Genomic DNA, 16,420 nt, shown 5'->3' with positions numbered 1-16,420 from the left:
ACAAACTCTCTGGAAGTGATTAAAGGAAGTTACCGGGCGGTTTTGCATGTTAACTTTGCTGATTTTTAGCTGCTCTGTGTGTGTGTGTGTGTGTGTGTGTGTGTGTGTGTGTGTGTGTGTGTGTGTGTGTGTGTGCATGCGCACAGATGCTTGTGTATGCCGATACGCCATTACACCTCATTAAGCAGACATTGTACTGCAGCCATAAGACGGGTGCCACAACAGTCGTTACTCCAAGAGTGATTGAGTGCGAGACGAGGTGCTTTGCCTTCTCGCCGGGGACTGACGCCGAGGCTGTTACAGAACATTTACATAAACATCACCTCCTTCTTACATCTCATTAGCATAGAGAACACATCAACATGTAGCAAGGAGCGGAGGAGGAATGGATAGATAGATAGTTTAAAGGACAGATAAATGGGGAGGAAGGGAGGGAAGAGCAACAAGGAGAGTGTTCTGAGTGACTGGAGATGGGCATATTTAGTAACAGAGGAAACATTTACAGATGCATTGTTAGTTTTTATTTCTCTAACATTGTTTTTTTTTTTTTTTTGTGTGTGTGTGTCTTCAGGGGCTAATTTGTCCTGTTAGCTCTTTTCTTCATGCTTGTAACTCCTTTCTCCCTTGTGCTTCCTCTTTATTTTCTACAGCTGCACAATCAGCTCCTTTCCAAAATTAGCTAATTTCATCGGAATCACAAAGCCCAGTTGAATTACTTGGGGCTAGGTAAAGCTGTTGGGAACTTTGAGGAAATTAAAAGCCTAAAAGTGTCTCCCATCATCTACCCATGCTGTAAACTACTCAACCACAAATGCATAGTTTGCAGAGAAGAGAAAAACATGGTGATTGCTTGACATTTTCTTGTGCTTTTAAAATAGATTTGACCTGTCAAGGCATTCTGCAAGACCTCTAAAGGTGCCTAGAGGTGCCAAGAATATATGAGACCTGGGGGACATTAGAATCTCTGGGGACTTGTTAAACATTGGGCTCCTACAAATAGGTACTCACCCATACGATCGTGGCTCAAGAGTTTGGAGTTTGCCTTGCAATCGGAAGGTTGCCGGTTCGAGCCCCGGCTTGGACAGTCTCGGTCGTTGTGTCCTTGGGCAAGACACTTCACCCGTTGCCTACTGGTGGTGGTCAGAGGGCCCGGTGGCGCCAGTGTCCGGCAGCCTCGCCTCTGTCAGTGCGCCCCAGGGTGGCTGTGGCTACAATGTAGCTTGCCATCACCAGTGTGTGAATGGGTGGATGACTGGATATGTAAAGCGCTTTGGGGTCCTTAGGGACTAGTAAAGCGCTATATAAATACAGGCCATTTACCATTTACCATACTGACTTGGTCATAAGTATTCAGCACCTATGAAGAAACGCGTTGCTTTACTCCTCTTCGTGGCCCCCAATATATCAACCATAAATAGAGGTGGCAGACTTTGTACTTCACAAATCAGTACAAATCAAGTGTATTTGAAGTCTTGTTTTTAAAGCGTTGAGCTGAGGTTTCCAGCCATTGTCCTTATAACCAAAAGGTGAGTTTGATACTGGAAAGTCATACGAGAATGATTTGACAATCTCAACCACAGCTTACCTTATTTTGTAGTCTATTCTAGTTCAAGTGGAATTGTACATTTAAATTTAACATGAGTTGGGCAAGTCAGTCAGACTTGAAAATGGTCATTGAGACTATAAAGTAACTGTAAAGTTTTTAATAAGTTGAAGAGTAATGTAGTTGGTTTCTTTGGGGGTTTTTTAAATTTTATTTTGGGTGTACAATTGGATGTCATTTTTGCAGATAGATATACTGGTCATTAGAAAGAATACAGGTTTAATGTACTTTCACATTGGTCATCTGCCGAGCACGTTAATAGGTAACCGTAGCTTGTGAGCACAGCATGATGTCTGAATTATTTTATTTTGCACTTTTGTGTTACGCAGCAAGGTGTATAGAAATCTAAGTTGACATGAGACCAAAAGTTGCGAGGAGCGATTGTGTGAACAGTACAATGCCACCAGCCTCCTTTGACTTTTCTTTTTTAAGATCTAGTCTATATATAGTTATAATATTTTTTTTTAAGTAATTGAAGTGGCTCACTGTTTAAGCAAATGACCATCTAGCTAAGTCAAGTATATGTGTCTTCATTTATATTTCTGATAAGGGCAAGCAGTGTTTATAAAAATATACACCAGTTAAATTCAAAGCAGAGCAGTCACTAACCTTTCAAACCAATCTCAAACAGCATTCTCTCATAAATCTTCTCTTATTTCCAGATTGCTTGCATCTTTGTTTCCAGAGTTGGGTATTGTCTCTGGAAGCAGGATAAACTCCACTTGTCCGTGATCACACTGGAATTAGTAGCACAAGTCCATTTCTGTATGTTTGATGTCTGTTTGTCTTTCTATAAAAGTCACTGCACACCATTTTTCACTGTTGTCTACATATCAACTTAGTGTGAACAACAGGTACCCAGAGTCAATCCAAATCTATGCTTTTAATGCCCTCATCTATTCCAGAATAGAGCGTGCCTAAGTCTCTGAAGATCTCACTGTAAAAATGTGGGAGAAAAAATTCCTCTGGCTCTGTCATCTGTTCCATATTTTAAACCATTCTGCCTGCAGAAGAGATGATTTTACGTTACAGATGTTGCATCTTCACTCTGCGTTTTATCTTGAACTTGCACATAGCTTATGTAAGAGCCTGCTGGTAGGCTGATGTAATGGGTAGACAGGAGAGGGGTGGCACGGTTTGCATATCTCTAGACTGCAACTTAGACATCTTGGAATGAAAAACTCAAAATATTTTTTTTCTTTGTTTTTTTGCCTTATCCCTTTAATCTACACTGTACAGTGTACAATACTAATGTTGTAGATTTTTTGTTTTGGTAAACTCTACAGTAGAGCAGTCATGGAATGAAAATGACTCTCTTCTACATTTGGATGTCATTAATAGAATGGTTGTTTCCATCCTCTTCTTCAATTTACTTTTGTGTTTGATCTTTATGTAGATTTTATAGCAGGTGTGTTTAGTCCACTTTTTAGAATAAGACACACACACACACCTTCCAGTCCCCTCTGCCGCTAAAGAAGTTAATTTCTACCACTGAGCGTACTCCTCCTTCTCTCTTTAAAAGTTTCCGTTTAAAAAGCTGAATGGTCAGATTTTTCTATCTATATTAATTTTAATCTAATTATGCCAGTGGTCTTAAACACAGCCAGGCATTTCTAATTGAATATCTCCTTACGCATGAAGCTACATAATGAATGTGGGGGCACATACACACACAAAACGAGAACAGGCCTCATTGCCATGACTGTGCAGAATTGAGGCATTAATAGTAGGCTCTTTTACCCTTTCCACCCATATATAGCTGTCACCCTGCATAACAAATGAGCGCCTGATTTGAATAATTGGGTTTTATCTGGTAGCGGTCACAGGGATTCTGCACTTGCAGTGATTTTCATCTTGGATGCATGTACTCATTCTTCCTGCTTCCTGCCCTCATTTTCCACACAATAACACCAGAGATGGAGCAATGTGTTGTTTTTCCTAATATAACATATTTCATATTGCTTTGTTGGTATCATCTGAGAGAGTGGTTTGATTAATTTATCCTTATTACACGTTTCATGCAAGTGTGTGGGCGTTTCTTATGGAAGAAAACACTCATACAGTAGAGTTTTGTAACATTTTCAGGCAGAACAGCAACGGCTCTGGCTGTACAGTCACTGCATAGACTGTTTCATATCTGTGCCCATCCTCATATCAATACATTCAAGTAAATGACTATATATACTATATTTCATTTATTATTTAAAAAGTAAAAAAAATTAAGAAAATGGAAAAATTGAGATCTTTAAAAGATGTCAAATAACTTCAACGGTATTTCCCAGGTCAGTTGAATTTTCAGTCTGCAAAATATTTGTTTAAATTATTGAAAAGAGTACCCAATCCGTTTCTTCAATTAACTCTTGTAGTTAGTCCTAAATTACAGGTACCTTTTTCATTTCCATTAAATTTAGAGAAGGCTTCAACAAAAAATATTTTTTGGAAACAAACATAGAAAAAATAATGGAAAATTTCTGAAAGTATATTTTATGGTGCTAAATTGTTTAGAAAAAACATGGCAGAGATATACTGATACTGCTACTAATCATTTGTAATTATGAGTGACAATTTGCACAAGTGATTCATGTCTTATAGCAACTCCTACTGGCTACAGATAAATGTGCTGTGCCTGAACGGCAGAATTAAAAGGGAAAGTAGCTTTATGTCATTATTTTTCAATAAAAATATCAATTGGTATGAAATTCTTAATAGGAAAAAATAACTGCACAGTCCACATCACAGCTATTGAACTGTCAAAAGTGAGTTCTCCAAAAAATCTCAGACTTTGATGTGCTGAAACTACTCTTCTATGCAAACCTTAATCAGTTGCAAGATAACTGAAGATACATGTACTGCCTGTTTCACATCCCGTGCCATTCTGTTTCTTCTTTTTGGGGCTCTCCATGGTGGAAACACTAGTGTACTTAGTGTCATTATCTGGTTTGACTACAGCTTTCAAACAGATGGCCTCACATTATCTTCAAGCACTCTTTGAAACGATGCATAATTCATAGTGGAATCAGCTGCTCTGTCCCCGAGGCAACGAATCAAACTCCGAACTATAAGATTTCCAACACCATGCTGCCCACTTACATGGCTAATTTGGTTTCATAGACTACATAGAAAAGGTCGATATAGTTTTTGGATGCCTCATTTTAAGCCATCTGTATTTAGATGACAGGTCGGAGTGTTAATGAACTAATTCTAGCAAGCTGCGTGCATAGATCATGGGAACAATGCACAACACTAATGCTAATGTATACAGAGACCAATAAAATGTTACTCACTAAAACTGTAACACAAACCTGTTGAGAGTTCATTACCATACAGCAAAGTTATTTCTAAGATAATTGTGTGAAAATATTCAAAAGTCATCAGCCTCCAACTTTAAGGGTTAAAAATACCTTTTTGTAATTACGCTCTGTAAAATGTAACTTTTTAAACACCAGGGGGCAGAGTTTTACTAAGGGCTGTGTTGAAACAGTTTATATTTCTTTTCTTAGCTTTCTACCATAGACTTTGCACCATAGCATGTGGTCCAAAGGTGTATTACATAAAAGTATAGGTACAGTACAGTTCTGGTCCCAACACAATCTGTTATTTTAACACATGAAGTCCTAGAAGCTATTTGTTTATATTCTGTTGATAGCTTTTGTTGATTTGGATGGTTTCAAACAGCAATTTACAGAATGTACCTGTGAGCCATGTGTGCCAGTCATGGACCTGCAGTTTTTGACATTTTGTTTGATTGTCTTTCTTTGGATTTTGTGAAACGTCATTTATTTGGAATTTGTCCAATAAGAGACCAAATGTCTCTCACACTGGCTTTTTAAATATCCCTCTTTTATATACCCCAGCCTTATTATTGGCTGGGGTACATTCTTGACCCTTTAGTCTTTTCTTTTAATTTGCTATTATGGCATCTCCATAACATGTTGCAACAAAGTAAACACAAGCGTGTGCGCATACAGTATCTTAATGCCAGAGCTATGAACTAGATGCACTGTGTCTCCAAGGCAACCTAAATTGGTCTCAGCAGGTATGTGGGCATCATGGTTTTTGCTGAGGACAGAGTGAGCAAGTGAGAATGAAAAACAGGGAGAGGGAAGAAAGCATGTGTGTCGGGGGTGGGGGGCAGTGTGGAAAGGAGTGGAAGGCAGGAGATAAGGCTTTGTGAGGGAGAGCAGGAGATGAGAGGTAAAGCTACAGGTTGAATGTGATTAGTAGAAAGCAGCTGCAGGAGGAGGAGGTTAAGGATGAAGGGGGCTGGGGTTGCAGGGTGTGAGTGGGGAAGGCAGTGACAGTGATTGGGAACTAGCATGCTGCTTATTGCATGCCACAGAGAATACACTCAGTAACCAGTCTGCAGGATCTGTGCTTGTGTGCGCATTGCAGAAAAAGCTATTAAGCAATACCAGCACAGGCTGAGCTAACTAAATCACATCTCCAAAAAGGCAAGATTAAACTTTAGGCTAAATGCTCGCACACACACACACACACACACACACACACACACACACACACACACACACTCTAGTCAATGTAAATGAGTGTTAGTGTCTAGATGGCAGAAGGGGTCCAAGAACACAGACGGCCCGTGGGTGAGATGACGCAGACACCTCACCCACACACACAGACACACACATGCTCTGATAACACGTATATCTAAATATACACATGTACAAAGTCTGTTTCTCAGATTTGTCATATAACTGACTGAAGTGATGGAAAGCAGAGTGTGTCTTTGTGTATGTGCGTTCTGTGTTTGTCACAGCTTTCACCTGCATGTGCGTGTTAGGCTGCTCCTTAAGGTGTTGATTGGGGGATGCGTGGATGTATGTGAGCTGAAGTGCGACTTGGGTGTGTTCTGCATGCATCCTTTTCTCAGTCCCAGCAGCATCTCTTATTCCCCTCCTGTCCTGTCTGACTCTTTCTCCATTTCCCGTGTCCATCACAGAGATGTCACACAAACCTCTACAGGAAACTGAATGGTTGTTTGTTTGTTTTTAGGTTGGTTTCTCAGTGGCTTTTGCAGGATTTCTACTCCCACAGATCTACAGGGCAAGGGGATTCGAAAGTTAGGATTAATAAAAACATTGCTGAGATGCTACAGCTAGCACTTATCCCTAAAAACACCTTCTGTTACTTGTTTCCAAAAATAACAGAAAGTACAATACAACTGCAGTTTTATTGTACTATATATATTCTATCAATACAAAGTAGTTTTGGTGACAATGAAGTCACTTTTTTAGTATGATAATACATCTTGCCACAGAGCAAAGAGTTTGAGAGGTTTTATTTATAAAAAACAAATCAATTCAGTGAATCAGTCCCAGTCAAAACTTATGGTGGAAATTGAGGGGGAAGAAAAGATTTATGACGGGTTCCATCCTGTAAAGCGGATCTGTCTTCTGCTGTTCGAGAAATGTGAACCCATCTGCATGGAGATGGTTTTTGTTGAGTCAGTGTAGTCCATGCCTCAAATAATTTAGGCCATTATAAAAGCCAGGTTTGCTATGTTTCATGAATCCAGAACGCTCATCTGTTAAACTAAAATACTTTTAACTTGTTTTGATTTGGTAAAACTTGCATGCCACTAAAGTGAAAGAACGATCCAAGTGTGGTGATTGTAGAAGTTTCTTTTTCTGTTTGCCAGCAGTTGTTTTGTGTCGGTGTCCACATGTGTGACAGCAGACAAGAGATTGCAGTACATATTGTAAATGCCAAAAGATATACATGTGTATTTGTTTTATGTCACTAAGTATGTGGAGTCTGGGCCTTATTTGGACCCTTGTAAATGACAAAAGTCACTGAATGCATGAGGGCATGAAGTCTTCACGTTCCACTCCAACAAAAACGTATCTGAATCAAGAAATGACCTGAACTTTGTCACACAGTTACTGTGGGATATGACCCCTTGTTTCAGTTATTGAAGAATTTATACAATTTGTGTGTGTGTGGTTTTTCTTTCTTTCTTTTTTTCTTTAAAAATAAATATTTCTCATATGTCATGGATTAAATAAAGATCAGTAGGTGGCCTGTATAGATGGATAAAGGAAGTAAACGCTGCTCTGACGATTCTATCGAATTTTTTAACCTTTATTTGATGAAAGACAAACATGTTTGCAATCTAAGGAATAACAGTCATTCTTCTTTATTTGTTCCATATTGACAGATCACCAGAAGTCAATGGAGGGCAGATGTAATAAGAGATATGAAGGATAGAGAACCATGGCCTAACATGTCAGGTTTTAAATTAAATAAAGGTTGGGGAATTCATGTCCATGCAGAAATATTTAAAAAAGTTGAATGCGATAAAGGTCAACCATTAAAATAAAAAAAGTCCAAGTATTTGGAGTGTTACATGAACATTTGTTCTACATGCTGAAGCGTAAAAAGGACCCAGTGCACCCAAGTGTCTTTCCCCTGCAGAGGAGAAATGGGGAACAGAGGACAGGTTTGGAAAAAGGGTGGCGGGGGAGATGTGGCGTGAACAAGAGGCTGTATGAATTATGGTGTGTGCGTGAACATCCTAATGAGTCACTGTCAAACTAATGTTTGGTTCCAGCAATTAGTCATAATTACTAGAAGTGTATGCATGGCTCACACTGAGGATTATACAGTATATTAGCCGTGAATTTCAGTTTCCCGTTGCTTCTAGGTAAGTAAAGCGGATGTGATTGTGCCTCATAACCTGCCTTGTGTGTGCTTTGTGTTTTGGCTTCGTAGTGCCTCTGTTTCAGTGACATTTCTGTTGTGCATTTAATATTCATTGATCAGTGTAGTCTCATTTGTCTTTATCATCTCGCCACGTTGTGTATGAAATCGTATTCTGGACACGGGTTGAATGTGACGTTGTAACCTCTGCTATACATGGCTGCCAGTGGTAACAGTGACAGATTTATTCTCATCCCATGTAACATTTCCAACATGTGGCTTCCACGTCTCAGCTAGCTGAGTTTCCATCCCAGTTTTTTATTTAAAAAGGAAATGGTTTTCAGGTCTAAAAACTCAAGTCAATGCAAAGAAGTCGAAGATTACTCTTTGGTTTTCTTTACCTTTCACTGTCATAAAAGGTATTTGTTATTAAGTTGCACCACAAAGACAAAAGTCTATTCAGAATAGAACATCTCATTTGTCTAGAATTTAAGATGTCTGCCCATGAATTGACTTTTCACAAGTTTGAAAACCTTGCAGCCTTGAAATCTAATTAAAGAATTTATCAGAAGCGCATGTCTCCATGAGCAATCTAACATGCAAACAGTTTCTCATGGAGCCCCTGAAGAAGTGGTCCTCTATTTTATATTTTCATAGTTTTACGAAGAAAAATTCTAAATTGTGTCAAAAAGCAATTCACCTACTTCAAAAGACAGTGTTTCCCATGGCTTGCTTGTTGCTGGACTCTGGCTGGACTTTATATGGATCTTAAATTTAGGAAACTGATGAACTTTTGCCTTTTTGTTTTTTTTAGATTTGTTTTTTTTTAAATCACTCACCACTAAAGTGTTGTAGCATTTAGGATGAAGTAGTTTTCTGAGCAGACAGCATGTTTACTGGTGCTCAATATTTCAGAAACTGTTGGATGGAAACACAGCTATTATTGGCTAATTTTGAAAAGATTCTGTTTGCCCCGTCCAAGTGTTAGTGCCAATCTCTGGGTGATGTAGTCCTAACATGTTACCTTGTTTCCTGCCGTCCCTCTAGTCTGCACGGTTCGCTGTCAGAAGTTCCTGATCTCGCGTGTCGGCGAGGACTGGATCTTCCTCATCCTGCTGGGACTCCTCATGGCCCTGGTCAGCTGGGTGGTGGACTTCTGCATCGCCATCTGCCTACAAGGTAAGCAAGCAAGGGACTGCATTTTTCACCTGTGGGTTTGAGAATGGAGAGTGCCAATAGTAACACAAGCAAGTAATGTACAGACTGTTTTATATTGGGATTAGAGTGGGAAGAGAGAGAAGTTAGTGGGAAGGGGGAGGTGGTAAAGGGGTGAGATAGCAGAGATGGGAAAATATATTGAGTCTATATTTTCAGATAACACTTTTACCCATGTGTACAAACATGAAGTGTAAACGAAGGGAAAATAAGAATTTGAACTAGCATGATATAAGGAATTAGTCAATTAAGTGCTTTAGAAATGGAGAAAATAAATTATTTCCATATGGCAAAAATAAAGCCTCACTCAACTTATATTCTGGTGTAATTCTCCCATCCATTTTTTTTTAATACCAAATTTTTCCCAAGGAAATGTAATCAGGAGAAAGACCTTTAGATGTGCCAGCGGTTGGGAAGATTTTAAATTCAGGAAGGTGCCATTTGATAAATGCCTGGTAGAGAATGGCAATAAATGGTACTTAAGGGGCTGAAAATAATGGGGGGAAAGAAAAAAAGCTTTAAAACACCTGATGACTTGGTGCTGGACCTTCTTCCAGTTGGACAGCAAGTTTTGCTTAATTAACAGCATAACTTGCAGAACTGTTTGGTGGAAGCTGTGAGAGTTCTAGGTGGTTCTGCAAGTAAATCAGGCCGAAATCAGCAGCCTCTCCAGTTAGTCTTTTATCCTGTTATTTGAGATCAGCTCCACCACATTAGAGAGCAGTTGTCAATTTAGTCTTTGTTCAGCTCTACACCTTTGTGGAGTTTATGCAGCAGAACTGCAGTCGGCGTTTAAAGCAGAACAAGGACATCTCCAACCGGCTGTAGACCACAACAGTGGACTGCAAGACAACAGACTTTTTGGAGAGGCAGCTCAAGGACCGCCGAAACGGTGACCTGGTTATTCCTCCAAAGAAATGGAAAAACACAACAGGAAGGGCTATAAAAATTAAAATAAGAGTATATTACTTTTTCAATGTGACAGGGTTCTGCTTTATATAGATGGAGACAAATACAAGACATTAAGCTTTTTTTCTTGTGATGAGTTTTGCAGAGTGAAACTCTTTCCAGAGCTTTATCCAGACATCTGCATAATGTGGTAATTAATTAGGAATGGTTTTATTGATCTGTCCCTACAGGACCTTGTAAATAGAAAGATTTTACTGAGGATTGAGCCCTGTTGGAAACGAATGCAGATGATAATAATGTGCAGCTTGTGATGTGTGAAACGTCTTTAGAGGAGTAAAACCAAGGAGGTGTAGCAGGCAAAAGTTTGGGGGTAAGAGAGAAGTGAGTAAAAAAAAAAAAAAGGAAGCCGAGAGAGTGGTGGAGGGATAACTGGGGATTCAAGGTTGATCAAAGGATGGCAGCAAGGATGAATGGAAGGCCTCTTATGACATCTATCATCAAACATGGAGGTAGATTTAGAAACAGAGAAAAAAGATGACGAGGGTGAGGGATTAATCACTAAGTAAACAGTACAGTCCAGGAAGAGGAAGGAAGACACTTTAAAACGATTGAAGAAAGTTGCGAGAGCTGATCAGAAACCTCACAGGACTGCGTCTAATTCAAATGGATTTCTCAAACTGTGTGTGTGTGTGTGTGTGTGTGTGTGTGTGTGTGTGTGTGTGTGTGTGTGTGTGTGTGTGTGTGTGTGTGTGTGTGTGTGTGTGTGTGTGTGTGTGTCACGCTCTCAAGAGGATGCTAACCTAGTCTTGTCAATTCCAGTTATGCTGTACAGTTCTCGTAATTGGATCCAGAACATGACTAACTACCTGTCCTGTGCAGAGAAAAACCACACAGCTACACATCTTTCATGTCTTTAAAAATATTTATACAGCCGCTCTCCTGGTTGTGCATTGACTGTGGGCTTGTGTGTGTTCATCAGTTTGTTCTTGTGAAGTTTTATCTTTGACTGTATTCGAAATGAACACATTGTTTCCTGTGGAGTGTGTCTGCAATGCTGTATTCAGTGGATGGTGGCTTTACACGTCTGTCCTGGTTTGTGTCCACAGCACAGAAGTGGATGTACGGTGGTCTGGACAGTAATGTGTTCCTGCAGTACCTGGCCTGGGTCACCTACCCCGTTGTCCTCATCACCTTTTCCGCAGGCTTCACTCAGATCCTTGCTCCACAGGCTGTTGGTATGATACGTATAAAATAATACTGGTTTGCTAACCACTTGCATTTAACCAATTTAGACCTTGTGAGTGAGTATCCACAAAATAATCAATTAATTTTGCAGGGCCAAAAATAAACAACAGCAAGGATTTTAAATCAAACAGTCAATGTGGCTGAAGTGCAGACTATAAGATTTAAATCAAGGGAGTGAAGGTATTGCATTCATTTTTATAAACACCATTGTTTAGAATGTCAAAAGTAATTGGGCAAGTGACTATCAAAGACTTTCATTGCCAGGCGAGGCCTGTTCACTTGTTATTCCATGACAAAAGATCCAGGGTGTTAAACCTGTGTTTTGAAGCTGTTCACTGGAAATCTGAATATGAGATACAAAGAAATGTTGATGCAAGTGAAGGCTATCACTAGGGTGAAAAACCAAAAGGTGAGATGGAACTATTTTAGTCCACATGTGGGTCAAATCTGAACTAGAATGATATAGTGATTGACAACAAATACTAGAAATTTAATGATAGCGACACAATATCACCAGTAGTTTTACTAAAAAAACATTCCTTCAAAACACAGTGTACTACCCCTACTACATAAATAATGGTATAAGCATGTTGTGATTTGATAGACTGAACATTAGTGACTGTTGCTAACATAATAGTCTGATAATAATGGTCAGGCTATAATTGGCACCCAAATTCATACAAGTTGCAGCTTTAGAAGTTGTGCCCTCTTATAGGATGGAACATGGTGAGATCTTTTTTTGTGTGAGGTAGAAAAAACACAGATGTGATGTCATGCACTGATCAGAATTTATTGGATCAAAATCTTGTTCATCTTAATTAATATGATTATTAAATTCTTATCAAATAGTTGGATTTCTTCTTAGAGATTTAGTTGTGAATGATAACAGCTTGAAAAATGATGTTCGATTTAAAACAATCAGCTATACGTGCCCACTGTTGTCCTATTACAGGTTCAGGTATTCCAGAAATGAAGACCATCCTGCGTGGAGTCGTCCTAAAAGAATACCTCACCTTCAAAACTTTTGTGGCCAAAGTCATCGGCCTCACCTGTGCCCTGGGCAGTGGCATGCCACTAGGCAAAGAGGTAAAACAAATCTGCTTCACTCACTCTAAATGTACATGTACTGCATGGTGTGTACATACAAATGAATACAAGTAGCTTTCTGAATGGGAATATGCTTTTGAGCTTTTGTGTCTGCCTGCATTAACAATACTAACAGAGAAGTTGAGAATAAGGACTTTGTACTTTAAAGCAGCGGTCCCCTACCTTTTTTGCGTCACGGACCAGTTTATGCCCGACAATATTTTCACGGACCGGCCTTTAAGGTGTCGCGGATAAATACAACAAAATAAAACCAGTACCGGCACTGAAAAGAAGATTTATTCATAACACACGTGAAGACCCAGGAAAACCAAGTTAACGATAAAAACGATAACAAAATAACGCTGAAAACCGATAAAAACCCTGAAAACCATACATTTCACACTTGAGCCTCAAGTCTTGCAGCCCGGTACCAAACGACTCATGGACCGGTACCGGTCCGAGGCCCGGGGGTTGGGGACCTCTGCTTTAAAGGCTCCTAGCTAAGCTAACATTTTAATTTAAAAAATAGGCCATTTTAAAACATTTCTATACCTACTTAGGCAAATTATAAGGTGGAATAAAAAATAAAAGGTGGAATACATTTTTACTTCTAAAAGGTAAAACAATATCTCATTAATCTGGCCGAGATTGTAGTTACTGGTAGTTTACTAAACTGCGCTAGTTAGCGTTTAGCAAGACTATTCTGTCTGGTGTTAGGTTTCTCTCCAATATAATTTTGGTATTGGCTTTACTTTTGTTTGTTGTTTCAGTTGTATAACAAATTAATTCTTAAGGGTTTAGAGCAAAATTGAGCTTTCTATTTCTATAAACTGGAAAAAGTAAGTTGTTAACTATTGCTTTAACTATGGTCAGTTATCACTTTAGCTGTTGATAATTTATAGACTAAAAGTCTTACCTTAAGAGTTCAGAGAAGTACTAATAATATTCTGCATGAGGAAAAACCTGCTCTCGTTGGAAATTCCATGCTATTACAGTTTCTGTAGGTTGTTACTATTGTTTTGTGGAACTGGTCATACAGCATTGTGTAAAAGTCTTGAGCTACCTCTCATTTCTTTATATTTTGCTTCCAAGGAGCTAAACATTCTTATAATTTTTAAAGTGGTCATAAGCAATAGTTCTCTAGCTTTCTGACGATCTTTCAAATATTATCTTTGGAAATTCGCTGGTTTTTCACTCATTTTCTTTCCAGTCCTGATAATGGACTATTTTCATAGGAATATTTTTTTTGATTGCTAAGCTGCTGACTTATGAATCATTCAATAAAAAAAATGCTCTTAACCCAAGGGATAAACTAGTGTTCTGTCTACACATAACAGACATGACATAACTGTATGTGTGTGTTGGCACTTTATTACTAGTAGCCTGCCACAAAAACATTTAATTTGTTCCCATTTCTTTAGTTGAATCTATGAAAAATGCCAAAGGTAACACAGTTTGTCAGACATAAAATATAATTTTTGCTCCAGGTAATTTCTAAAGCATGGTGTGCAGTGTGTCCTTAAAAAATTGGTGAAGGACAAAAGAAATGGCAGGCCTAACAAAACTACCTGATAAACAGTATCTGAAAGTCATGTCTTAAGACATAGGAAAAAATCCTCTGACACAGGACCTGAGAGATGCATCTGGCCCTTCAATTGATCCAACTAACATTCACTGAAGCCTCATCTGAAGTGGTCTCAGTAGAAGAGTGGCAGTCAAGAGGCTATTCTTAAAGAAGGGAAACAGAGAGAAAAGGCTGACATATGCCAGATTTAGCAAGAACTTAACTGAAAGTCAGTGGTAATTGGTCTGTTATGGTTAGGGGCTGCATTGCAGCCAGTGATCTTGGGGATTTTGACATTTGGTGGAGTCCTCACAGCTTATACCTCAACATTATTGAAGCAGTGAGGGATCATCTTCAGAGAGAGTGAAATAAAAGTCACCCAGCATTTAAAGAAGAGCTTTGATTGTCATTCAAGAAGCCTGGAGAACTATTCCTGAAGACCGCTTAAAGAAATGACAAGAAAGCTTGGTGGACAAATACATGTATTATATGTATGTTTGCACAGAGTGAAGACTAACAGTTTCTAGTAAGATAGGTTAAGATGTCAAATTTGTTTTGAACAGAAGTACAGTTAGTATGTTTTTTTTTTTTTGTAGGACAGAAACAGACAGCCATGTCTTTATCGCTACCTTTATGAGACACAATCTAGTTTCTCTTTTTACTTTTCAGCGAAACCCAAGCGCTGACCCACATTCTGCTTTTGATGTTTACTAGCACAGTTTCAGTGATTCACAGCATTAAACCTTTGTGTTGTGATACAGAGCCTTCGCTAGCAGCTGGGCCCTTTCAGCTTTGAATGCCGGCTTTTACAACATTCAAAATAAACATTAAGCATCGCTTCAGAAGACGAGCTTCCACTCAAATCATTACTGGTTGTCAGAAACCCACGTAGGTCACAGTAAGGTGTCTGAACAGTGGTAGGATGTGTTGTGAAACGACTTGCCTTAAATCTCTCTGTATATTCACATACTACAGCACATGAACCTTTGGCTGCTCATTCACATCCCTGCATCATCCCTTGGGTTCAGGTAACGGAAAGTAGGAAGGTACAGGGATGTTTTCTGATCCAGCTGGGAGAGAGAAGACTGTTTTTCTGGGAATATTTACATCCCTTTACTTCACGATGCAGATGTTGTTTATATCGCTGAGTATTTTTCAGGTTTTTTGTAGCAAAAACAGATCAGGTGTCAACTCAGCTTTTTGGAAATGCATTTGGTTAACTTTTTGTTTGTTTTGTTTTAAATGCTCTGGTACTTCTTGATCTTTGTCTTGAAAGGTGCTATAGAAATAAAATTTTACTTACTTACGATTTTTCCTACACCCACAAAAGACAGCCTTGCCTGAAGACATTCTTGCAGGAAAACACTGTTTCCTAACACTTGTGCACACAAACAGCCCTCAGGCCCTTCTGGTTACACAGCACTGCAGCAACACCCAGCGTTTAGATTCAGAGCAGGCCTCTCGCTGCCTTTTAAATTGAGCATCACTTTTCTGCTGCTCTCACTTTTAATCCTGTTAGTTCCACTTTGAACCTCATACTCTGAATGTTAATATTCCCGCTGACTTTCTCCCTGTTGATGTGTTTTCAAAGAGTTGTGTTGTCTTGTGTGACTGACTCACAATAAACAGGAGCCCAGAGTGCTCCTTAATTTGTAATTTTTTTTTTTAACCTGATTTCTGTCTGCGTTATTCCTCCTGTCAGGGTCCCTTTGTGCACATCGCCAGTCTGTGTGCAGCTCTCCTCAGCAAGTTTATGTCTCTGTTTGGAGGAATCTATGAGGTAAGGCTAACACTTATTAATATAACACAAAAAAGTCATCTTTTATATAATCTTAAACATCCACTGTTACTTTATTGTAATCATTTTAATATTTTACCTTTATTTTCAAGCTAAAATCTCACATTGTTGGTCTGAACTGTCCTGATGCCATAATCCAGATGTGATCTTGATATTCCCATTAAAGCTTTAGCTGGGATTCTCCTTTCAGGCTGTATGCATACCCTACCTTACTGGTGAATGTACTCAGCAGTTAAGCCAAGCCAAAAAGCACTACATATTCACTTTATATGATATTTATTATTGACTTTTTACATTAGTTGGTTGCACATGGAAAAAAAAAAGGTATGAGGGTAGTTCACCATTC

The 16,420-nt window shown here is 39.0% G+C and overlaps 1 protein-coding gene across 5 annotated transcripts in view; it reads left to right on the top strand.

Moving 5' to 3' along the window:
- The window catches only part of LOC309687349 (chloride channel protein 2-like), a 222,624-nt gene that overhangs the window by 115,656 nt on the left and 90,548 nt on the right, over positions 1–16,420 (top strand). For all 5 annotated transcript variants that reach the window (XR_014270720.1, XM_082502252.1, XM_082502251.1 and 2 more), the window contains 4 exons: positions 9,305–9,436; positions 11,488–11,616; positions 12,579–12,712; positions 15,979–16,056. Coding sequence is in view for 4 of the 5 variants with exons in the window: in XM_082502252.1 (XP_082358378.1) it covers positions 9,305–9,436; positions 11,488–11,616; positions 12,579–12,712; positions 15,979–16,056 (473 nt within the window). In the remaining variant the exon portion in view is untranslated. The remainder of the gene's footprint in view (positions 1–9,304; positions 9,437–11,487; positions 11,617–12,578; positions 12,713–15,978; positions 16,057–16,420) is intronic.

This window comes from Aulonocara stuartgranti (assembly GCF_965226115.1).
Source record: "Aulonocara stuartgranti genome assembly, chromosome: 14".
Classification (NCBI taxonomy): Eukaryota; Metazoa; Chordata; class Actinopteri; order Cichliformes; family Cichlidae; genus Aulonocara; species Aulonocara stuartgranti.
The sequence above is the reverse complement of the archived record's forward strand: the minus strand, read 5'-3'. Positions and strand labels throughout refer to the sequence as shown.